Raw genomic sequence first — 25,992 nt, forward strand, 5'->3', positions numbered from 1 at the left:
AAATTTCAACTTTAATCACAAAATAGACATTTTCATTATGTCCTTGTTTTTTTTTTCCTATGGCTCAAATATGCCACCATACATTCTGATGGTATTGTAAGGTGCAAAAAATTAAAAAGACGGCACAGAAGATATGTGAGACTTTTAAAATGTATCGTGTAATTACTTTGGGGAGTATGCGACACTTGAATATAAAAGCAACATGAATACATTTGTATATCAGCATTTTGCTTCACTATATCGAACCATTCATGAAACATCAAAGTACGCACATCGATCCTGGAGGATCTTAAAAGTGGCTGGAGTAGCAAGAAATTCAGGTTGGAATTCAGGGTTTGAATGTGGAGAGTTATGACTATATTCCAGAAGATGACATGACTGTATTTGGATAAATGTATATTGTTGTACATGAATAAATATAAGACATCCCTTGAAAATATGCCCTAGTGCATCTTTTGGAGCTAAAATTATTATAAGACTCTGTCTTATTTTGGGGGAAATACGTTGAGTCTTTTTTTTTTTCTTTTTTAGTCTTCTGTTAGATAATGAACGGTGGAAGCAGGCAGAGGTTCCAGCTGAATTTCAGGATCTTGTAAATTCAATTGAAGATGGGAAAATAAGTTTACCTGAGAAAAAGACCTCTGGTAAGCATAAATATCTTGAATATAAATACAGAGAGGAGAACCCTGATCAGCAATGGAAACACATGGTTGTTAAAAACAAATTCTATCACTTGTATATTATTTTTACAGAGTCTGCTTTGAATTATGTTCAAAATGAAATATTGGCCTCTAATCCACTTCTAAGGCAGTGGTTTCCAATTTTTGTAATTGGGAACCATTTCTGGGTACAGGTTTTTGTTCCAACCAATTTCACAACTGGAATGTTATTGTTACAGTATAATGACAAGTAACAGCAAACAATTAGACACCATAGCAATTGATACAGAATGATGAAAGGCTTGACACCAAAATTTTAAAACTGGGTTTGTTACAGTAAATTTCATTTGAATGTCACAAGAATTTGTGTGGGTTACATGAAGATAATTTTAACATTTTTTATTTTGGGTTTCTGTATTTTCATTAACTTTTTGATTTGAATTCCCATTTTTGTGATATTTCCTAATTTTTGCGCTAGCTGTTCTAACACTGAATTAACTGCAGCCTTTCCCCTTGTGTCTACTTAACTCATTAATTGTTGTTATGATAAAATTAAAGGGAGCAATCCCCAAAGGTAAAGGTGGATTAATAGGAAAATGAATATATTTTTATTTCTTTTGAACCTAAATCTCACACATCTAGTCTTTTCTAAATGCAGAATAAGAGGAGAGAGGAAAAAAAAACCACCAGAAAATGAAACTGTAAGATCAATCAGGGATAAAATGACTCAATAATTTTGAAACTGGTTAGAACAAAAAACCTGCAGCCTTATGGTTCCCCCAGGACTGAGATATGAGACTGCCACTCTAATATTTTACAGGTTATTGACATTATTAAATTGCAAAACCTTTATTTTATACTTAGTACAAATGTGTCACTTGCTGTTTTCTCCAAAGTTGTATTCATGTCTTAATAAACATAAGCAAAGGGTTAACAAATTCCAGCTTAAAACTTAGCATAATATTTTATTATAATTGTAAAATAGTATCATTCCTTTTCTGGCGTATATGAATAGATTTGTACACAAGGTACCATAAAATCTCTTACAATTTGTTAAAGCTTTTGACCAGACATTATAGTTTTCCCCATTATTTATGACTGTTTACTTTGAAATTATTGCATGTAATTTACTTGGCTAATTTGTACATAAAAAGAAGCTGAATAACTCGAGCCCTTAGGATAACAATAGTCCCTCAATGGGAAAAGTATAGTATTTTCATTAAGGAAAAACTAGTCATTTGCTTCCTATTGTGTATTACAAAACATAGCTTGTTGTGTACAAAGGAGACGCTATTGTGATTATTTTTTTTTTTTGTTTTGCAATTTTGCTGCTATATTAAAATCAATAGTGTAGTAATCAATCTTTACTGTTTTTATTGAAACAAAAGTTAATCTGATTGGGTGGTTGTTTTCAGAAAAATAATGTAGCACAGTTGAATTGTCATGTTGCGTTTCCTTTCTTCACATACGCAAGGCTCCCTTTATAATCTGAGACATGCAGTTGAAAACAATGCCCTAACTATATTAGAACTGATTGCAGCAATTGCTGTACAGACCCAGGCACGTTATATCTGTTCTCCTTGTGTTCAGTTTTCAGTTAAACTGACACTCATCTTCCTTTATCTCAATAAACGTAAAGCTGTAAAAGCATGTTTTTCTGTATCTGTCTCCCTCTGTAAAAAAAGCATAAACCATTCTGTAGTTTGCACATTTAAACAAAAAAGGAACTCCATGTAATACAATTCTCATTTTGGCATACTGTAAATCTTCATTTCCACTGTTAAAATATTCAGCCATTGTAAATGGTACAGACAGTAACATATCTACTCTTGCATACATTTGATTGAATTTTTAAATATTTTCTATATTTTCCATTAGCAGCAATGCAATTTCTTAAAATTATTTGACTTCCTTCTGATCACAGTTGTAATGATGCAATATACAGTACTGGAAGACATCATAATTCAATATGCATGCATTGACTAAGGGGTCGGCTAATGGAAGCATTATCTTTTAGCTATTTGTGAAATCTCACAAAGGTAGTGATGCAGTTCAGTTAAAACTTTTAACTTACTTTATATCATTATTCAGATAAAGTAATTTTTATTTTATGAAAACGTTTTTCATAAAATTTTAGTAAAACGTTCATTAAAATCCTTAGTATGCTCACTTGATGGCAATAGTATTTTCAACAAACACGGTCAATACATTACAAAAAAATTATAATTCTAAAATTAAAAAGGTTATTAATTTAATATAAAAAGAAACTTCAATAATAACAATCAGTAACATTGTAAGGAAATAAGTTTCCATTTCCAAATGTAAAGAAATTCATATCTTTACAAGCCATGTCGATGGACCAGAAGCAGTATTTTTTCAGAAGAGATCACAAACATAAATGTGTTTAACTGATATTCACTCCAGCAGTATGCAGGGGGAATGACATATTGATGAATATATTCCCTTTTTATTAATTTATTGCTTAAGTTTTTTAGACCCACTTATTTCAGTACAGAATTGTGGTTGCACAGGATATGCCAAAAGAATCACATACAAAATAGAAATCAAATGTACATAGTGCCAGTTCATTGTTTGGTAACGCACAGTATATCACATGTAACGGGCTAATCTAAAATAAACTGCCAGCCTAACTGAAATGTCTTGTGGCTGTGGAAGGAAACTAAAGACAAACCATACTGATAGGGGTTTTATATTTAAATGTCAAATAGTCAGTCTTCTCTTGTCTGTAATAATTGTGGATGCTGTTAGAAACAGTTAAGCAACATAAGTATTAATTGCCAACATTGATTTTAATTAAATAAAAAATGTTTATTATTTCATTTGTAAAATTACTCATATTTGTCTTTGCTGCTGCATATGATTAAAACAAATTTGAATCTGCTCATCATCTCTTCATTACATGGAACTTTCCCTCTTCCACCATAGGCATATAGCCTGCAGCCTTTACACAGACAGCTACACAACCTATCCTGATGATCCTTCAGTACACTTTGGATATTTTTAACCCTTAAACTGCCACATTAATGGGGAGTTAATGCACCCCTGGACTCCAAATACTTTTTTGCTGCACTATTTAAGGAAATCTCACAATTCACCAAGAAAAGGTGAAATTTTAATAGAACACATTTTTTCATGCAAAGTGCATCATAATTACTGCAACACTGCTCATTTTACACACTGCCAGTGAACTGTAAAAACTATTTAAAAAAACTACTGGAACAATATGTACAAGCTGCAACTGACGCCATTGATGTAATTCAGTAAATCACCTATCCAGCTGCGCATGAACTGACTGCACGCAAGCACACAGAGGCCAACGCAGATGCTTGCAGACTAGTCTAGTGCAGCGGCTAAATCCCAGGGACAATGATGCTGATTCGCTAGGCATTGGTCATGAGCTGGCTGCTCAACGAATGTACGGCACTGAATAATTGGCTCCGGTGTGTTGGCGTATTGCATTGGGAGCTGACTGTAGCTGGTTCCGGTGGTTTAAGGGTTAAATACAAACACAGTTGTGAGCATTAAGGATGTGGCACAATTCATTCATTTTGTTCTAGGTCATCCATATTTGTTATTAAGATGTTGAGTTGAATGTATAACTACTTTTTTAGGGTCTGAAGAAAGAAAACCAGCAGATTACTTAATTGTAGATGGGCAGAAATATGCTGTAGTGGGGTAAGTGAATGATAAAAAATGTTGTAAATAAGTAATAATCTTGATTTTAAAAATGTTTTTGAGTCATTTAATTGGCTTGCTGTGATACAGGGTCGGCTTTGTTATTTTCTTAACATTTATATATTATTAGCCGTGCTTCACCCAGGACTTTTTCTAATACAGTTGTGGTGCTCTTGGTTAATTGGATTTATCAAGTGTACAATGTAAATAAGTAATTTTCTCTATATAAATTTTATTGTGTTTATTTTTTGGCCATAAGCCATACAATAAAGTTCTATCACTGAATTGAGTTTTAATTTAACTCATTACAAGCAAAAATGACGTTTACTGGCTGCACATCACATTTACATGGCCCATGCAATGATTTGAATGTTTTTAACAATGTACATGAAAGAATAGCAGAAAAGAAATAATGTTTTGAACTACAAACAGAATGGAACAAGAAAAGCATCTGTAGTCAGGGGGGGTAGTGTGTTCAAAGGAGCTTTTGGGTTGGTGTTGGAAGAAACTGCAACACAACTCCTTATTAACCTTGTTAGCGGTAGTCCTGAGCATCACTGGAACTGTAAAACAGTGCGTTAGTCCCAAGTGACACTTAGGCAATGGTATAGATACATCTCGCATAAGATCAGACAATTACTCAGGCTGTAAAAGTGTCAATACCATTAGTGCTAAGCATTTATCAGGAAACGGTATAGAAGTGTCTTACATAAGCATCAGGCCTGAGCATTATCTGGGCAATGGTGTAGACGCGTCTTCTCCTAGCCTCATAATGGCATCTCGCAAGAAACGCCTCTTTGTCAGCAGTGATGACGAAATGAGTCTGTCTTCAGGCAATGAAATTGAAACAGTCAATGAAACCGAAAGTGAATCTGGTGAAACCAAAATTGACGCTTATGTCACTCGCACATGTGCAGTTTGCTGTACATATTATTATCAATATACATCATTATTATTATTTGTATCATTATTATACATTTTATACTTCTGACTTTGTACTTTTAGTGTTTTGCACATTTTGCAGTAGAAAGAATAGATTTAATAAAAATGTGATTTTTTCAAGCCAAAAAAATGCAGCGCTTTTTACATGTTTTCTTTAGAATAGATGTAACGTTATGGAGGTTAACAAACACCCCTTATAACCAGAGTTCTGTCATATTACAAAGGTGGTATAAAGTTGAGTCCTACAACAGAGTGTTTTGTACTATTGTTGGGCTGAATGACCTGTTCTCGTTGTCACTCTTTTTTATTTTTGTGTATATATATATATACATACACACACACACACACACACACACACACACACTGGCTTGCAAAAGTATTCGGCCCCCTTGAACTTTTCCACATTTTGTCACATTACAGCCACAAACATGAATCAATTTCATTGGAATTCCACGTGAAAGACCAATACAAAGTGGTGTACACTTGAGAAATGGAACAAAAATCATACGTGATTCCAAACATTTTTTACAAATAAATAACTGCAAAGTGGGGTGTGCGTAATTATTCAGCCCCCTTTGGTCTGAGTGCAGTCAGTTGTCCATAGACATTGCCTGATGAGTTGCTAATGACTAAATAGAGTGCACCTGTGTGTCATCTAATGTCAGTACAAATACAGCTGCTCTGTGACGGCCTCAGAGGTTGTCTAAGAGAATATTGGGAGCAACAACACCATGAAGTCCAAAGAACACACCAGACAGGTCAGGGATAAAGTTATTGAGAAATGTAAAGCAGGCTTAGGCTACAAAAAGATTTCCAAAGCCTTGAACATCCCAAGGAGCACTGTTCAAGCGATCATTCATTCAGAAATGGAAGGAGTATGGCACAACTGTAAACCTACCAAGACAAGGCCGTCCACCTAAACTCACAGGCCGAATAAGGAGAGCGCTGATCAGAAATGCAGCCAAGAGGCCCATGGTGACTCTGGACGAGCTGCAGAGATCTACAGCTCAGGTGGGGGAATCTGTCCATAGCACAACTATTAGTCGTGCACTGCACAAAGTTGGCCTTTATGGAAGAGTGGCAAGAAGAAAGCCATTGTTAACAGAAAACCATAAGAAGTCCCGTTTGCAGTTTGCCACAAGCCATGTGGGGGACACAGCAAACATGTGGAAGAAGGTGCTCTGGTCAGATGAGACCAAAATGGAACTTTTTGGCCAAAATGCAAAACGCTATGTGTGGCGGAAAACTAACACTGCACATCACTCTGAACACACCATCCCCACTGTCAAATATGGTGGTGGCAGCATCATGCTCTGGGGTGCTTCTCTTCAGCAGGGACAGGGAAGCTGTTCAGAGTTGATGGGAAGATGGATGGAGCCAAATACAGGGCAATCTTGGAAGAAAACCTCTTGGAGTCTGCAAAAGACTTGAGACTGGGGCAGAGGTTCACCTTCCAGCAGGACAACGACCCTAAACATAAAGCCAGGGCAACAATGGAATGGTTTAAAACAAAACATATCCATGTGTTAGAATGGCCCAGTCAAAGTCCAGATCTAAATCCAATCGAGAATCTGTGGGAAGAGCTGAAAATTGCTGTTCACAAACGCTGTCCATCTAATCTGACTGAGCTGGAGCTGTTTTGCAAATAAGAATGGACAAGGATTTCAGTCTCTAGATGTGCAAAGCTGGTAGAGACATACCCTAAAAGACTGGCAGCTGTAATTGCAGCAAAAGGTGGTTCTACAAACTATTGACTCAGGGGGCTTAATAATTACGCACACCCCACTTTTCAGTTATTTATTTGTAAAAATTGTTTGGAATCATGTATGATTTTCGTTCCATTTCTCAAGTATATATACTGTATATTATTTCAAACAGCATACACATTAATACCACATCTGCTTCCTGCTCATTTGTCTTGTTAAACATGCAAATTATTTGCAGCAGTGAGGATAATGGTGGGTTGAAGAAAAAGAAAGAAAACTCACCTTCACCTGCAGTGATTTTGGAGTCCCCATCACACACCAATAACTGCAGCAGCTCGCTGCTCAAATGGTGTGAGCCTCAGAATTCTGCTGCTTCCTCCTTCCACTACCTTGACACTCAGACGGTGGGCTGTGACTCACCATTTTACGTCAACTTAAATATCTGACCACTTCTTTTTTTCTTCAGGCCTATACCACTGCTTAAGCCACCAAATATTACGTTTTTCCTTGCCTCAATTTCACTGAGTAGGATTTCCATTTCGCATTTGCTGAAATTCTTCTTTTTTTACATGTGCTTTTGCCATTTTTTTTTTTTTTAAAAAAACACTGAACTAAAGGGGCTATTTATATTGATTTACGTATTCATATAGTTGAATTTCTTGCAAGTGCATTAAAATTCATGTTGCTTAGGATTTATAAAGGGGAAGTACGTAGAACTTTGCTTACAAACAGTTTTATGCATCTGAATTTTTTGTGCACATTTGTAGTTTTGTCTGTATGCCATGTTTTAGTGTGTATTATACACAAGGCCTTATACATAAGTTCCGAGGTCATATCACTTGCAGAAATTCTCAAATGACGCTACACACATGGGGTGTATTGATAAAAGAGATGAGACAGAGTATAGGATTCAGGCGGCGATGTTTGTTTCTTTATACAGAAAGAATTATCTGCAACTTAACATCAGCCAAACCAAGGAACTGGTTATTAACTTTCACTGCACCTAAAAAAGCCCCTGTGTCTGGTCACTATTCAGGGAGTGGATGCAGAGGTGGTGCACTCCTACAGTTACTTGGAGGATCACATCAGTGACAGGTTGGACTGATCTCATAAGCCAGAGGAACTGCATTCCTTTAATGTGGGTAGTGAAATGCTCTGCATCTACAATTTTGTGATGACCAATGTGATTTTTCTACACTGTGGTGTGCCAGGTTGTTAACATCATTTCAAGAGAGCCCCACTGAATCAACAAGTTAATTAAAAGGGCAGGCTCAGTTATGAGACATATGCTGGACCTCCTGGAGGTAGGGGCAAAGGAGAGAATTAAAATATCTGAGTGCCACTATGAACAATGCTATGTATCCTCCCTCTGACACAATAACACTGAGGACATTCAGCTAAAGGATTATTTAAATTATTTAGCAGAAGTATGGCAAGAAACATTGATGAGGCTCCTTTTATATGAATAGCAGTACACCTACATAATAATGCCTTACTGTGACTACAAAGTCAGTTTTTTACAATTTTTACACTTCAATAATTACAAATGTCTAGCTGATGCACTGATTAAAAAAAACACACCTGTATAAATATAGTAAAGGTACATTTTAACAGAAAGTGCAATTAATGATTAAAAATGATTAAAACCTGTAAATGCATGAACATTTACATTTCAGCTGTTTTTAACTGCCAATATGAATTAATTGATTTTGTGAGAATACATATTTTTATTTTTAGTTAAATGGTGAAAACCTCTTTTTTTTTTAATTAAGCCTTCAGATAGGTACATTACAGAAAAAGTTAACTATATGACAGCTTGCAATTATGAGAAGCATTTCATTTTCTTCTATGTTATATGTATTAATGATAAATATTTTTGTATATACTCTATTAGTTAAAGTATGTATTTTAAGGAAATTTTATTTTAGTATTTTATGTTCACTAAACAAGCCTACAGAATTTCAGTTTGTTAATAAAAAATAAACAGTTAACACTTGTGGTTTATAGTTTTAATATAGGACATAAGACTCCTATTTGTTTGGTTGTGCAGATTAGTGCAAAACGTTTTTTTAAAGGGATAAGAAAAAAAAATTGGAATTGGTATTGGAATTGGCCGATCAAGCAATTTGAAATCGGTATCGGCCTTAAAAAACCTGATGGGAGCATCTGTAAAAACAATAAGTAATGATAACTGAAACAGCCGAGTTTCCTTTTGAATATGCTCTGTTTCATGTACATGTTTGCAATTTACCAAAAACAGGTATTTGGTTATAGGCTAGAAAGAACGGAAAGAAAATTGCTTCTTAAGGGTTTGTCAACAGTGCATACCGTGGTTTTTGGCAACACATTGTTTACAAATGTGTCTTTTTTAATGCAACATGTCTAAACACAATCCAAGATAAGACATAAAGCAGATACTAAGGTAAATGCTGTAGTCCAGCTAGACAATAAAATTATTATCCTGAAGTGGTTGAGGGAAAAAAAAAACACAGCAGTTGTTACCTTTGATGACATGATGAATTTGTTGATGCTGTCATTTAAACTTTGTGATTCCTTATGAAATCATCTGGAGCAGTGCACTGGCTGATGGGAGTTGTAGTCTCCTTGTCAGCATTTGCCACAATTTGGCAGATAAAATTAAGTGGTAGGGGTTAAATGTTAAGTACCTATTTTACAAGATCAGTTGTGCCAAACTGACTAGGCTCCCAGCCACAGCTCCTGGCAAGCACTTGCCATTTACAGTGTGCTTGCTAAAAATCAATCAAATCAGTCAAAGCATTTCTGAGATTTTGGGATATGTAGATTTTCAGTAGAGGGTTTTTTTTTTAATCCCTAAATAACGATAGATCGTTACTGGTTCCTGCCTTGCACTCGGTGTTGCCATGACAAGCACCAGCTCCTTCTGACTGTGGAATGGATTAATCTGGTTTGAGAATGGTATATTTTAGCCTGTCATGCCTTACCTGCCAATTTCTTGCTTTATTAATACACTGTGTGCTACAGTGTATTTTGGGATTTTTTGTTTCGGGCTCATTATTTTTCAGTTGTCTCTATTAAAGAATATCACTTTATATTCTTCAAATATTTTTTTTATAGGCTTCAATATAAAACAATATGAACTTCCTGATTCTTTTTTTAAGTTTTACAAATATTTAAGTACTTTTTCTTTTTTCATTTTTTTAAGCTTTGTTTCTGATATATTTCATTCCCACAATGGAAACAGATATGTTTTTTTTTTTCTGTAACATTTAATCATGTGTTTTATATCTTAGGACAGTCCTGCTTTTGATTCGTATTTTCCTTGAGTATTGCCAGTGTGTGGATGATATCCCATCAATAACTACAGACATGCTGACACGTTTGTCAGACTTACTAAAGGTTGGTTTGAATATTTTTCAAGATATAAATAGTAAATCTGTTATATAAATTATACATTAACAATAAAGTTTCATCTTGAATGTGTTTAAGGTGTGGGTAAATGTTCTAATTACATTTTTGCCTTTTATAGTGTCTTCTCCCTTCATAGCTCTATAAAAATGTTTAATTCTAATTTACTAATATTTTGCTTAATGCTTTCATTATACAGTATATGATCAGGATTTTATCCTACACTATGTGGACATCCCTCCAAATCATTGTTTCAACTTAACAGGTTCATAAACTCAAGCACATAGTCATGTGATCTCCATTGAGAAGCATTGGCAGTAGAATGGGTCGTACCAAAAAGCTCAGTGGCTTTAATCATTTCACTGTCTTAGGATGCCATCTTTGCTACAAGTCCATACATGAAACTTCTACTCTACTAAAACTCTATGCTCAATTGTAAATGCTGTAATCATGAAGTGGACATGTCAGGAAGCAACAACAGCTCAGCCACAAAGTTGTAGTTCCAGCAAGCAACATAAGCAGAAGATCTGTGCTTTATGAAATGGGTTTCCATGGCTGAGCAGTTGCACACAAGCCTTAGTTCACCATGCAGAATGCCAATCGCTGTTGGATTCTAGAACAGTGGAAACAAGTTCTCTTGAGTGATGAATCATTCTTTAATATCTGCCAGTCTGATGAATGAATCTGGACTGGCAGATGCCAGAGAACACTACCTTCTGGACTGCCTATGGTAGAGTTTGATGGAGGAGGGCTAATAGTCTGGGTGTCCTCTTTGGGCTGAAGTCCCACAGACACACTACAAAATCTTGTGGAAAGACTTCCCTGAAGAGTGTAGGCTGTTGTAGCCCTAAAGGGTGGGCCAGATCCATATTATTGCCCATGGTTTTAGAATGGGATGACCAACGAGTTCATACAGGTATGGTGGTCAGGTGTTCATAAACCTTTGGCCATATAGTGTATGTTGCTCCTCTTAAGACATAAGACCCTGTTTAACATTAGAACAGCCTTCTGAGTAGTAGCTGAGTATACATCCACTTAGAACTTCATATAAAATTTTACAACTGCATATTAATTTTGCTGTGCTGTGAGGACCATGCCATGGTGGTTAATGCTGCTCCTTCAAAGAAACAGTGCATCCGGAAAGTATTCACAGTGCATCACTTTTTCCACATTTTGTTAAATTTCAGCCTTATTCCAAAATGGATTAAATTCATTTTTTTCCTCAGAATTCTACACACAACACCCCATAATGACAACGTGAAAAAAGTTTACTTGAGGTTTTTGCAAATTTATTAAAAATAAAAAAATGGAGAAATCACATGTACATAAGTATTCACAGCCTTTGCTCAATACTTTTTTTTATTACTTCAGCTTCCAATGAAATCCATAACAAAGTCGGGTAAAAAAAATTCAGGCAGCCAGGAATATAAAGGTTCCATTGAAGCTGCAAATAGTGTGGCATAAGTGTAGTTTGAAGAAAAGCACACATGGCAGTTTGACTCAAGTGACAGCTAGGAGGACTGGGCAGAAACACATCAGGATTCAACACCAACTTATAACTACAAAGGGTGCCCAAAAATGGTAATACATATAACGACTGTTAAAGTAAATGTAAAATTAACACACATTTTCAACCAGGACCTAACTAGTAGGAAGCTAAATGTATGATTTAGTTGAGCTTTCTTGTGTAACTTAAATCTCATCTTCACTTTGAAAAGCACAAAACCTCTGTTAACTTTTGGTTAGCTAATGCTGTGCTTCTCAGCCTTTATGGTTCTGCAACATAGTTTTGCCTTTTTAAATTCATTGATGCCCCACTAGCAGTCAATCCACTTTCTTGGTGAAACAAGCACAATCTGTAGAGCGGGGTGTGGAACCCTTGTTGAAATGAGTGTGATTGGAAGAGCAGCAACCTGTGACACAGTGGTTGAGAAACACTGAGCTAATGTATCCCATTTTCAACACGTTTCGGGATGGACTACTGATGGAGTTGTGATGAAGACAATCTTGAAATAGGCCTGCGTTTGTGAAAGTTCAGTGCATGGCTGCTATAGCACTGTGATGTCACATTAGCCTCACAATGCATCATGGAATACTGGGAAAAAAATGATTGCCTAAGCTTGACCAAGGCAAATTTTCCAGAAAATATTCAGTGAACATGGCATATTCTCTGCGAAAAACACTTTGGTGAATTTTGCAGATCATCACTACTCTTTAGCATCTTCTTTGAAAAACAAGATCCGTTAATCCTAATAGATAAGTAGATATGCCTGCTTTGGCATTTTTGTCACTAAGACAGGCATTTTAAAATATACTCTATGTAAGATGCGAGCCGACAGCAGCACACGTCACTAAACCTGTCCTCAAGAAGTTAAATTGATGTGTATATGAGGAAAGAAAAAAAAATACTCCATCTAGTAATTATATTGTGCATATGTCTTAAGCTTCCTTGCGTATGCTTAACATTGACTTTGTATTGATGATATCAATGACAAATTATAATAATAAAATAACACAATTTATTATTCAAAAATTTTCTCAGAGGTCCATCTGCATTTTGACTGCACACTTACAACAGCAATAAAAGCTATCCTCTTGTGTCCTCTCACTACTCTTAAATGTTAGTCGTGCACGTCCAAAAAACTGAGTAGGGTCCAGGAATGTAGACCTCTAGCTAAGTGTTGAATTCGAGTTTTCTTTGGATTTTACCTTTCATAGTATGGCAGAACTTTTTTTTTAATGTTACTTGAATTCTTGCATATTTAAGTTTTCTAGAGCAGTAGAATATGACACAAATCACACAAATGGAATGGTTGATATCAGACTGAATTTTATTTTTCTTAACCCTGCATCTTTTAACTTTTTTGCATTATACTGTGCTTACTTTATAATAAATTATTAAGCTATATGTGCTACTTATTACTCATTTTGTTTTTCTTATTTTTACTTTTCATTTTTAGCACTTTAATTCAAGGAGCTCTCAGCTTGTTTTAGGAGCTGGAGCATTACAAGTTGTGGGTCTAAAAACGATCACTACCAAAAATTTAGGTAAGTTGTGAAACTAAAACATCATCTAAATAAAGATTTTAGGGATGCGTCTTTTTAATATTTCTTGGAAGTTTAAAATGATGAATATATGACTGTATCCAAAACCTTGTGTTAAGCTTTACTTGGGTAGTGCTAAAGAAAAGTAAGGCTCATAAATAACTTACAGGAGATGTTAGTGCTGCTGTTAGAATACTTCATAATGTTATTGGCATTTGTTGAAGTCTTTGTGGAGTTTTAAATGATGTAAGCTAATTTTATCTCAAAACACTCTCACACTTCTCCAAGCAGGCAACCTCACTTTACTCTTGAACTTCCATTTTTGTGTGCATGCTGCATTTTGAGATACAAGTATTATGAAAATAATTTATGTGATTGTACCAGTATACCAGGTGGTGGTGATGTTACAGCATAATTTTACAAACAATATACAGTTGTACTCAACTTTTATTGTCCATGTTTTTGCACCACTTCATCTGGGCACTTACAAGAAAGTAAGTCAGTGCAGTATGTATCAAAAGAATCTAAGAAGCACAAGTTATTGCATTGATAGTGGTAAAATAAAAAAAAGGAATTTAACCTACACTGCATGTACTTTGTGTAAATATACTAATGAATAGTCACACCCTACATGCTCCCATTACTACACAACTTTGATTCTACTTTGTGACTTGAAGATTGTATCATAACTGTGGTACACTTTAAGAATACAGGAGTTAAGGTGGGAGCTCAGAATGTTAAATTGAGTTCTTCTAATGTGTGCGCACAGAAGTGCAGGTCATGTCACAGCAGGACTAATAAGTCAGTAAATGTCAGATCTTCAGCATTTACCCATTGCCTTCAGGGATAGATAGATACATAGATACATACATTATTAATCCCAAGGGGAAATTCACATAATCCAGCAGCAGTATACTGATACAAAAAACAATATTAAATTAAATAGTAATAAAAATGCATGTAAAAGCAGACAATAACTTTGAGTAATGTTAGGATTTACTCCCCCGGGTGGAATTGAAGAGTCGCATAGTGTGGGGGAGGAACGATCTCCTCAGTCTGTCAGTGGAGCAGGATGGTGACAAAAGTCTGTCACTGAAGCTGCTCCTCTGTCTGGAGATGACACTGTTCAGTGGATGCAGTGGATTCTTCATGATTGACAGGAGTTTGCTTAGCGCCCGTCGCTCTGCCACAGATGTTAAACTGTCCAGCTTTACTCCTACAATAGAGCCTGCCTTCTTAACAAGTTTGTCCAGGCGTGAGGCGTCTTTCATCTTTACGCTGCCTCCCCAGCACACCACCGCGTAGAAGAGGGCACTTACCACAACCGTCTGGTAGAACATCTGCAGCATCTTATTGCAGATGTTGAAGGACGTCAACCTTCTCAGAAAGTATAGTCGGCTCTGACCTTTCTTACACAGAGCATCAGTATTGGCAGTCTAGTCCAATTTGTCATCCAGCTGCACTCCCAGATATTTATAGGTCTGCACCCTCTGCACACAGTCACCTCTGATGACTCTGATATTCCTATGGTTTAGTTAAGCTTAGATAAAGAGAAATTGCTAATAGTTCAAAGTCTTGTCTCCTTACTGTTAAACTTAAAATAGTTTTCATTTTATGCTCGTAAATTAATTTGAAAACCAAAAGAAATACTAGCCTGCCAATAAGTTGTTTTATGGTGTAACTGCCATATATAAGCATAATCTGTTATGAAGATTTTTCTAACACGTCAGGAATCTTTGTTCTAAAAATGTAGACATCGATGGTAAATACTTGCTTCACAGTCTAAAATATCCAGATTAATTTTTTATGTAGGGAGCATATTTGGTAAATGTATGACTATATTGAATGATTTATTGCTTCACTAGTTTATTCATATGTTGTATGTACTGTTTTTGTAGCATCTGTATTCTAGCAAACTGTCCATTAATCAGCAGTACATGTACTCTGACTAAATGGCCCAACTACTGCAATTTTCCATAACATCCATGCTTTTAAGCTCTGCTGGAATATAGACATCTATTTCAGAGTTTAATTAATAATGTTAAAAGACACTGTCTATAGCCCTAAAGCCTACCAAAAAGTGACTTTGTTTATTAGTCTGATATGCATTAAGTTTGGACCCTGAGCAACAGTAAATAAGTGATGGTTCTTAACCATTTTTGTTTTTATTCTCCTATAACTTTATTTTCTATTTATTACTTTAGTGTAGTATTGTAATGGAGTCAAAATTTCAACCTTGTTTCAACAGATAATGAATTTAGACATATCTGAGCACAATTTAACCATTTCTGACATGGTTTATGTTTATGGTTGTGTCCTTGTATGCATGACATGCATAAGTCGTGAAATTATCAGCAGATGTCAGTCAACATTGGGCACTCTTCTTACAGTCATTAAGTACTAGAGCTCTCACTGATTTAAACTAGCATGCTGTTCTCTTTTATAAACACAAACTTTCAAAATCAGCATAATCTACATGTAAAAAGCTGGCAGTAAACAGGAAAAACCATCCCTGGCAAGTTATATAAATGCGCTGAAAAACCAAAATTATTGTTTTAGGAAGGTAAAGTTAAAAAAAAAAAAAAAATGCAGGGTACAATGTCACTGCAGGAAAATGTTTATGTATAACATAGGTAAATCAGCGTTCAGAAGTGATATGAACGGACAAAAAATGATAGGAATTTAGGAAGAAACACATGAGCAGCTTTTTTACACTGTCATCAAAGCCTTTGTCATCCTTTGAAAGGAAAATGACTAGCGCAACTCCATTCCCAAACACTGACGTAGCTATAGCTACAGGTAGTACAACAGATAACCCCATGCCCAGTATCTCCTCCTCATTAACAGGCATGTTCTTTCATTTCTAAAATAAACTGTAATAACTTAAAATTGTATAGTCCTAAAGTGTTACTAATAGCATTATTGGTATAGATCATAGATCATGCAAAAGTGATTGCTAAATCTTTCATATATGGAGAACATAATGAGCATACCTGTCCTGCTGGTTAACAGTGACATTTTATTAGGCCTTGGAAATTAACATGTTAATTTTTGCAGTGTGCCCTGTTAACTCTTTGAGGGCTGAATATTTTTTGCAGGATACTCAGTTTCCTGAAAAGCACACAAAGCAAAGGTTTCACATGTAAATGAACACAATATGTCTGCTGCTGTGGCTGCTGTCGGCTCCTGTTCAGCGTCTCTGGTGGTTGTGTAAGGGCAGCACAATGGCTGGTAGGAATGCGTGGCGGGCCGGCTGCCTGGCCTGTCTTCGCGTGGCAGTGCTACGCAATGTGTTTTGTACCTCTTGCCATCATAAATGGCGGTCCTCCCAGGTGAACGTTACCGTTGGCGCATTGGCTACACAAGCGTATTGAGCACCACGATCAGCTGGGGACCAATCAGCTGAAGCCGGTACCTCACTTTAGTTTTCAAACTCCATCTTCAGATCACTTGCATCAAAATTGGAGTCCGGGAAGTCAGAGTCCAATTTGGCGATACTATTTTGCTTTGTGCATTCGCTTTGGTCTCTCATCAAATGTCGATGTAATTTTAGAGGTTGTTTGCTCTTTGCTACTCACGCAGGCGCAAAGAATTGAGGTCAAATTAATGAAGCTAACTTTCCTTCTAGCATAGAGGGTTGAACTAAAACATAACCGCGAGTTTTGTCGTCGTTTACAGCTGATTACCATCCTCTACCGCCGAATTTCAACAAAAGTCAACATCAGCCCTGAAAGAGTTAAACTCATTAAAAACTATTGCCGCATCCAGAACCGGCCATAAGGCAAACGCCTCAGGCAGTGCATTGGTTAGAGTGGCATTTTCATGTAATGGCGCTGGCGATAATGCACCCAGGCAGATGGACTGCTGACACGTCTCCTGGCTGTTAAAGTGCTCTCTAAGTGCTGTGTCTTCAAAACAGCAATCACAGAGTTGCTTTTATGTGGGCTTCTCTGGGTAGTTCTGTTCTCCTCAAACAGGTCTTGACCACCAGAGGAGTGGGTCTCTCTCAGGAGTGAACCCAGGAGCACTATACTGTTGTTTCCACGGTGCACCAGTTGAAAAACACTTGTGCAGAGTATAATTATCAAGTCTTTGATCATGATGAACAATTCAAGGTAGTATTTGTGGAATTTTAACACAAGTTTTAATGTATGCCCATTTAAGAGATTCATAATATTTCAGTTAAAGCCGTCTTTAGCAGTGCATTCAAAGTCAACAGTCGTTTTGATCGGTTTTTACTTTGACATGTCTGTGTTTCATATACTATGCCAATTTGAGAATTTAATGCATTGGCCTCATTTTCTTAATGCCTTCTTTTCAACTTGCCTTTTAGGAAGGTATTCAAATTCAAATTGTTCTCGCTCAAGTAATATGTTGTTAAAAGTTCAGGTTTAAGGTCATTGTTTAAGTTTAAACTATGCCATTAAGTTTTTTTTTTTCTTTGTGTTGATTCTGCATTAGTTTTGTGATTGTGTATTTACTTAAATTTATAATTTCATATTTTAATGTTAGATGTGATTAATCACGATTAATTACTCACATTTATGTGATTAATTAATTTTTTAATCGATTCTCCGCCCTAATTTGGTGCAAACTGAAGGTTAAACCACAAGCTGCAGTCCAAGAACATGGATGCTAATGTTCAGCAATAACAACATGTAGGTGGATCATTACAAGGTACTGTAGGGGAGACTTTATAGGCTATGCAGATCGCAACATTTCAGTGACTGTGGTGAAAAGATTGATACAGTTTGCTCCTAGTGTCAAGCCTAAATGTCAATTGGAAATGTATTGATTAACTGGAAGAGCAATTAAGAAGGGACTGTTAGTTTGCTATTTTGAATATTGGAACTTGTGGAATACATATTGTAAACTCAAATGATTCCATAACAACCAATTTGGTAAGGAAATTTGCAGTGAACTTTTTGCTAAGCAAGATTTTTTTTTTTAAAGCATACCACATATGCCAAAATTCCCTTGTGAGGACAAACACTGCACAAATACGGGAACTCAAATCAGAGATTTAGGGAAAAGTGGTGATTTTTTTTTTTGTGGAAAGACTCATGATATCCTGATAGTTTACATGCAGTGCCTTTGGCAGAACCATTCCTCCTTTATTTGTTGTACCCTTTTTATGCTGTATGTCAGAGCATCCTCTTCAAACAGAGGATGAAAATGAGTTTAAAGGTTGCAGCTGACAGTCTGAAAAAAATCTGAAGTTTACAATTGATAACTTGAAAAGACAGCATGAATGATTTACAACTAAGTGTACTAAGAATTTTAAATGAAAAATACTAGTTATTTTGCAAAGCATTCACTATTTGCTTTTAAGAAAAGTGACATCTTTGTTTTGTTTTGTGGCAGAGATTTATTTGAAACAGTTTTGCACATTAATTCTTACATTCTTACAGCTCTTGCTTCACGTTGTCTTCAGCTCATTGTGCACTACATTCCCATCATCAGGGCTCACTTTGAAGCACGTCTACTTCCAAAGCAGTACAGCATTCTCAGGCATTTTGACCACATCATGAAGGCAAGAAACTTATGTTTTTAATGTAGCTCATGAAAGTCTTAACACAGGTTTTTAAGTATTTGGTGTTAATCATTCCTTTCTTCAGTGTTGAAGTGTTTTTAGTGTACCTAAACATAGCATTCTCCACAATCCATAAATTGTTTATTTTTTATTTATTTTAGTCATACACCATATGTGTTGTTGATTATTTAGCTTTTTGCATTTGCTGTTTGTTTTTCCCAGACTAATTCTAACATTTATTTACTTTAATCTCATAGCAATTAAAGTGGCACTTGACAATTTTATATTCAGTCAGACTATATTAGCATTTCATGAAATCAGTTTTGACTTGCTGTTGATTTTTTTTTTTTTTTTTCCATTTTTAGGAATACAATGACCACATTGCTGAAATCTCTGCAAAACTTGTTGCAATTATGGATAGCTTATTTGAAAAAGTTTTAACTAAGGTGAATATTTTAGCCTTTCACTGAAACAAAAATGCCTTGATTGGATCAGAGTTTCTGAATGAAGAAAAGCTTGCAGCAGTTCTGTGTAATTACTCTTGTTCTTCTTTTATTCCTGTTTATTTAGTGCATAGAGCTTGATTTGTTTTAGTATACGGAAGATCTTCTGTTTGCTCATCCTTGCAAAAAATTAAATATAAAATGTTTAGCTCTTTTAATCTTCATTATAATTCTTAAACTTGTAAAATTCACAAAATAGGACATAATAAACTCCACCATCAGGGTAATACAGGCATACAATCCAGAATAAATGTTAAATTAAGAGTTGACAGTATTAAACAAATGAAAATAGTACAATATTTAAGATACTTGTTGTTTAAAAAAATAAAGCATCAAAAAGCTTTTCTGACCAATTCTGATGAGTTATTCATTTATCATTCATTTTACAAACCAGTTTAATAAAATACAGTTTGGACTTGTTTCTAGTTCTGAAGTAGAAATCTTTCTTTCACCAGGTACTTGCACATCACGCGGCACACTCGCTCATACACAGCCAGTTTAGGGTTGCCAATCTTCTAACATGCACCATTGGAAAATGGGAGTAAATCAAGTATCTAGGGCAGATCCACACAGACGCAACATGCAAACATCACATAGACGGTATTCAGACTAGAGCTGTAAGGCAGCAGTAATTAATATGTTAAACTTGTGTAAAGCTGTCATTCAAACGTGACATTTCAAGCCATATTTATTTCTATTTCTTGCACTGGAAGAGTATTTATTAAAGTTTTCCTTTCATATAATTTAAAATTATTGTACATAGTTTTGAATTTTGTGTTTATTGTAATAATTTTAAGTTAATTAACTCAGAGTGATGAAGAAAAGTCCAAACAGGGCATACATATAAAACCGGAAAAAAATGGTAACAACCACAAGTTTCCTGATGTCAGATGTTCTTCAGTTTTAAAGGGTTGTTAACTGGCAGTAGCAAGGAATAATCAAAAGAGAGAAAATGTCACTTGCAAATAAAAAGAGCAGAAATAAACATATTGAGAAATTTGCATGTAAGCATAAATTTCATTTTTTTTTTTTTAAATAGAAAGAACATGGTAATGATATTGGCCAGAAAGTTGTCGTAGTTGGCTCAGAGCACAAGCAATCCAAATCACTTACCAAGAATTGTGCTTGCAGTCTTTCTGACCCTGCATTTTGATTGATCGATTTTGTTGGGGTGACATTTCAAAGACAGTCTAATGTTGTATAAGCAATTGGGAAGTCTGTTTAATGCTTAAACCACTCTTAATATCATTCAGATAATAATATTTTTTTATATTTGTCCAGGCCCACTAATTGTTACTGTTGGGTGATTTAATTTTCCCTGTCAGTATTAACAGGCACAGTTGCATTTTAATTTAGGTCAACATCATTGAAGATTTTAGTTTCTGTTCCTGGCTATTCACTTTTCTTGAAAATGTGCATGTTTGGTTAATTGGCTGTAATAAATTGGCCTGGAATTAGTGTGTATGTGTACGCTGTGTGATTTCACTGTATATGCAGTAGGCTTATTTTATTGAAAAAGGTGAATAATTGTATCAGGTCATTTTCTGTTTTAATATATTTTGAAGTATATGCAATATATTTTATGGCGTATGTGAAAATATTTTGTTCATTATGAAATTCAGGGATTTTGAGATGATCAGTGGGGAAAATGATTTAGGTCAAGTACATTATAATTTCATTTTAATATGTTAAAATATGCAAATGCCACAGTGGAAAGAATGACTTTTATAAATACAGTGGAACCTCAGTTCACGACCATAATTCATTCCAAACCTCTGGTCGTAAACCGATTTGGTCATGAACCGAAGCAATTTCGCCCATAGAATTGTATGTAAATACAATTAATCCGTTCCAGACCGTACAAACTGTATGTGAATATATTTTTTAAAGATTTTTAAGCACAAATATAGTTAATTACACCATAGAATGCACAGTGTAATAGTAAACTAATGTAAAAACATTGAATAACACTGACACAAACACCCAGGCTTCCTGCTCAGCTGCACGCGCAGGCTCGCTCGCCCTCTCTCTCTCTCTCTCTCTAAAATTGCAGCAATTTGCGCTATAGCCTTGCAAGCCGATCGCTGTATAAACACTTTTTTTAAAGAGTTTTAAGCAAAGGGTGAAAAAAAGGAACATTTGAACAAATCCTAACTTTATTTAAAAACCAACCACAAGCAACCAAGAAAGTTAACATTACAGGAGTTCGCACTATAGCCTTGCAACCGATCGCTGTATAAACACTTTTTTTAATGAGCTTTACGCACAGGGGAAAAAAAAGGAACATTTGAAAAATCTGTAATTTAATAAACCACCAAGAAAAGTAACATTACAATAAATCACACTACTAACCACTCGCTGTAAACACTTTTTTTAATGAGTTTTAAGCACTGGGGAATGAACATTTGAAAAATCCGTAATACAAAAACCATAAACCACCAAGAAAACTAACCTTGCATGAGTCGAGTTCTGGCATGAAGTGAGGAGGAACTGGGTGGAGAAGAGGTTACAGTTTTGAGGGAGAGTCTGGCTCCGCGATGGAAAGATGTTTTCCTTCAGGTGTTTTCTCTCTTGTGATTTCTTGGGTTTCTGGTGTTTTTAGCTGTTTAGCTGGTGAGAGCAAAAGCCTCATGCAGCCATTCCAAAAACAAAGTCCTTGTGACCCAACCCTTCGTGTTTGCCCTCCACATTACTGGCAGTCTGGCTTTGTTTACATTGTGCTGCTTGAAAGCACAAGGGTTCTCCAACTGGTAAATGAGTAAACTGGTAAACAGTTTTTCCACCTCTTCCAGCACTTAAAGCCTCTGCCTGGTTAACGCTGTAACTCCTTTTACAATATCAGCTGCTTTAATAGATTCCTTCTGCTTTAGAATAGTCAAAATCGTAGGTTTTGACTTCTTGTACTCGGCGGCAAGATCAGTAACACGAATGCCACGCTCATACTTTTCAATAATTTCTTTCTTTACTTCGATTTCACTTTTCTGCAAAACTTTCTTCTCACCACTCTTCTCTTGCTTAAAAGCCATGGTTAACTGAAAAAGCACACGAAATACTGTAGAGAAAAAAGAGATCACAGATAAAGCACGCACGTCTGACTGAGAACAATGAACAGGGAGCGGCTCAACACGTGCTTAAATACAGTAATCGGCGCGTACGAACCGGAAAGGAAATGAAATAGAACACAAAGAGTTCACAGCGAAAGCATGTACGCACGTGCAAGCATGCACATCAGACCGAGAACAATGCAACACGTGCGGGCTTGTTCGTATACCGAGATGTTCGTGAACTGAGGTTCCACTGTACTTTATTTTAAAGGGCAGGTGATTTCCTGTTCTGAGTGTAAAACATAAATTAAAGCTAAACAATCCTTATTTTGGCATTAACACAAGTTGAGCCAGAACAGCAACATATTCATTTTAGCAATAAATTCTGTCAAAGTAAGAACTGATTTTCAGTTGAAAAGCTATGTTGCACAATTGAAAAAAGGGTGGTCTTTCTGTTAAATATAGAACTCTAATCTAGTATCTCATGTAGGTTAAATTAGTTATTGAATTTAAAACATTGTATTACTTAAGCATTTGTTTTTATAGGCCTTTATTTTAATTAAACTTTGTATTATTATTACTATTAGTATGAAGTCAAAGCACCAATGCCATCAACCTGTTTTCGAAATGTCTGCAAACAAATGGCTAAGATGCATGAAGCAATATATGATCTACTGCCTGAGGAACAAACACAGGTTTGTCCTTTATTACTTTAATTTACCCACAGTATGCTTCATATTTTGTTTACATTAATTTCCATCATTTTACAATTTTTAGGAAATCTAAAAGGGTTTGTTATTTTGGCAATTGAATTCTAAGTGCTAGAATATGTTGAATGTTGCAAACTGTCTCTGAAGTCCTATTCTTGTAAGAATTTAAAAAAAATGTTTTCTTTCATCTTATATCACAAAATACCTCGTGCAAATTCACATTTGGTATCATGCAGATCTCTGTGACAAGAGCAATAGTAAACTGTGATAGTAATTCAGGTGATGAATCTTTTTATGCCATTGTTCTCATATATGCTGTTTTGCAACTCTTGTAATAGTTTGAATTGGTCAAATAAGACAATGACCGGGAAGTTCACTTTGGTTACTGTTTATGTTTAATGTAAACAGATAAAAAAGAGAAAAGCATTTTTTTTCTGGAAAGAGAAAACTATAGTTATACCTTGTGTACTTTAACAAAACATTGTCAATGTGATGAGCTTGGGGAATGGTCAGCTGATTGATTAGTCAAAGACTTTTGCCCAGTTTGGCAATTGCATCTTCAGCACACAGTGGCAGGAGGACAGGTTGGCATGTTTTAGAATGACTCAAGGGTGCAAACTCAAAGACTGATCCAGAGAATAAAGACTGTGTTAGAAATTTTGAGTTGACCTATTATTACTTTTGAGAGCATTAGTTAGATGTGGTGTCCATAGATTGGGTAGCCTAACTAAAGGAGAAGAGAATAGGTCAGAGGCCCTTTTGTGTCTTCAGCACCTCTCCACTACCACAAAGGATGCAGCAACAGAAAGGCAATATCAGTAATCTTCCAGTCAGCCAAGTTTCTCTATTTTCAGTCCCCACATTTTCTTACACCTTGATGTGTTAGGAGGTGCTAACAAACATGATTTTTGTAATTATTTGAGAATGTAGATAATATGGATTAATAAACTCTACTCTAGACTAAATAGATGTGCTTTTTACCTAGGCTTAATTATTTACACACTGTTTGAGCTGCAAACATTGTGTGTTTGGTTTTTTGGTTCTACTAGGAGACTAGAATCTTGAGAGCGAAGCTGTCGTGTTGGATAGCATTTAAGTAGTTGATCCCATAAATATTCTGGGAAATGTCCTTTTAAGGCTTTATATGTTAGAAGCAGGATTTTATAATCAATAGAAAATTTGAGAGGTAATTAGTGAAGGCTAATGTGATCAAATTTTCTGGTTCCTGTGAGTACTCTGGCTGCCACATTTTGAACTAACTGAAGTTTTATTAATATCAGTTGCCTAATGTCCAATTACTAGTGTATTGCCGTAGTCTTTTCTTGAAGTTATAAATTCACGTACAAGTTTTTCTGCTTCTTGCATAGTCGGCATCCATCTTAATTTTGTAGTGTTACATAAACTAATGTGCTTGTGCATAATATCTCCTAGAGGTAGCACGTATAGGTAAAAATAACAAGGGGGCCCTTTTCCAGAACCTGGGGAACTCCATGCTAAACAGGAGTTGTTTCGGAAAGTTGCCCATTGATATTATCAAAGTATAATCTTTCAGTTAGGTATGATTTTAAACAAAGTGTTCATCCATTGATTCACACAACATATTCAGGTCTTTTCAAAAGGATACAGTGGTCAGCTGTATCAAACGCTGGACTGAGGTCCAGTAGAATCATTAATGAAATATTTCCTTGGTTGACAGACATTAGCAGATCATTTGTTTACCTTGACAAGTGTTTCTGTGCTATCATAAGGTCAGAAACCTACCTGAAATAGACGAAGAATCTTATGCATGTGTAGAGACAACTGTTGCACTACAATGAAGGGGATGTTTGAAATTGGACCGTTATCTGACAGTATACCTAAGTCCAGGTTCAGCTTTTTTATTATGGTCTTTATAACTGCTAATTTAAGAGGCCTGAGTATATACTCAGTTAATAGTGATATATTAGTAAGGTTTAATATATGTTTCCTTATTATAGAATTTTTTTTAAATAATGTAGTTAGGATGGGATCCAAAATAAGTAAGTTAGTAAATTCTTTATAAGTGATTGGCTGAAGTCAATGCTTTCCTGGGTCCATCTGACATTAATTTCAATGTCAGAGGGCACAATAACAGTAGTACTATTAGAAACTGTATCGCAGATAATTTCAGTTTTTTCATTGACAAAATTCATAAAGGCATCTTTATTGTAGGCTAGTGGAATTTGGGGTCATGTTTTTGCGTGACTCTTGGTAAATTTGGATACTGTTTCAAATAAGAATTTTGGATTATCTTGCTATATATTAAATTTGAGAATTAAATAATTACCTTAACACTAAAATTACCACAGCCTACGAGAAAACTCGTAAATCCGGCCCACCTTAAATTCGTTCACACCTCTCCGTCAGCGTGTTTTGTCCTGTAAATGTGCCGATTAAGACAAGCAGCAAGCAGCCTGCTATTCCATCCCCTCCACCGTCGCAGAACGTTCACAGAGTTCTCCCAACTCATGCCTTGTTTGATTATCTGGGAGTGAACTGCTGAAGTTTTAGAGTGGAAATAATTGATCGTTATTTGGAACACATGCATTTCATGTGTGTTCCGTTTCTATAGTAATCTGTGTAAACACATTGTTAAAACAGAAAATTTTTTTATATTTTAGTAATAAATGTTACAAAATGTAAGCATAAGCTATAGAATGTGTGAAGCCTGAAGTCCGTTCATCCATCCATCCATCATCCAACCCGCTATATCCTAGCACAGGGTCACAGGGTCTGCTGGAGCCAAAGG

The 25,992-nt window shown here is 35.6% G+C and overlaps 1 protein-coding gene across 1 annotated transcript in view; it reads left to right on the forward strand.

Moving 5' to 3' along the window:
- vps54 (VPS54 subunit of GARP complex) overlaps positions 1-25,992 on the forward strand; it is a 117,040-nt gene that overhangs the window by 85,048 nt on the left and 6,000 nt on the right. Inside the window, exons 15-21 of the mRNA XM_039737915.1 lie at positions 532-644; positions 4,292-4,355; positions 10,276-10,381; positions 13,351-13,438; positions 18,847-18,968; positions 19,334-19,414; positions 23,103-23,210. Of these exons, the coding sequence (XP_039593849.1) occupies positions 532-644; positions 4,292-4,355; positions 10,276-10,381; positions 13,351-13,438; positions 18,847-18,968; positions 19,334-19,414; positions 23,103-23,210 (682 nt within the window). The remainder of the gene's footprint in view (positions 1-531; positions 645-4,291; positions 4,356-10,275; positions 10,382-13,350; positions 13,439-18,846; positions 18,969-19,333; positions 19,415-23,102; positions 23,211-25,992) is intronic.

Source organism: Polypterus senegalus, chromosome 16 (genome assembly GCF_016835505.1).
Source record: "Polypterus senegalus isolate Bchr_013 chromosome 16, ASM1683550v1, whole genome shotgun sequence".
Classification (NCBI taxonomy): Eukaryota; Metazoa; Chordata; class Cladistia; order Polypteriformes; family Polypteridae; genus Polypterus; species Polypterus senegalus.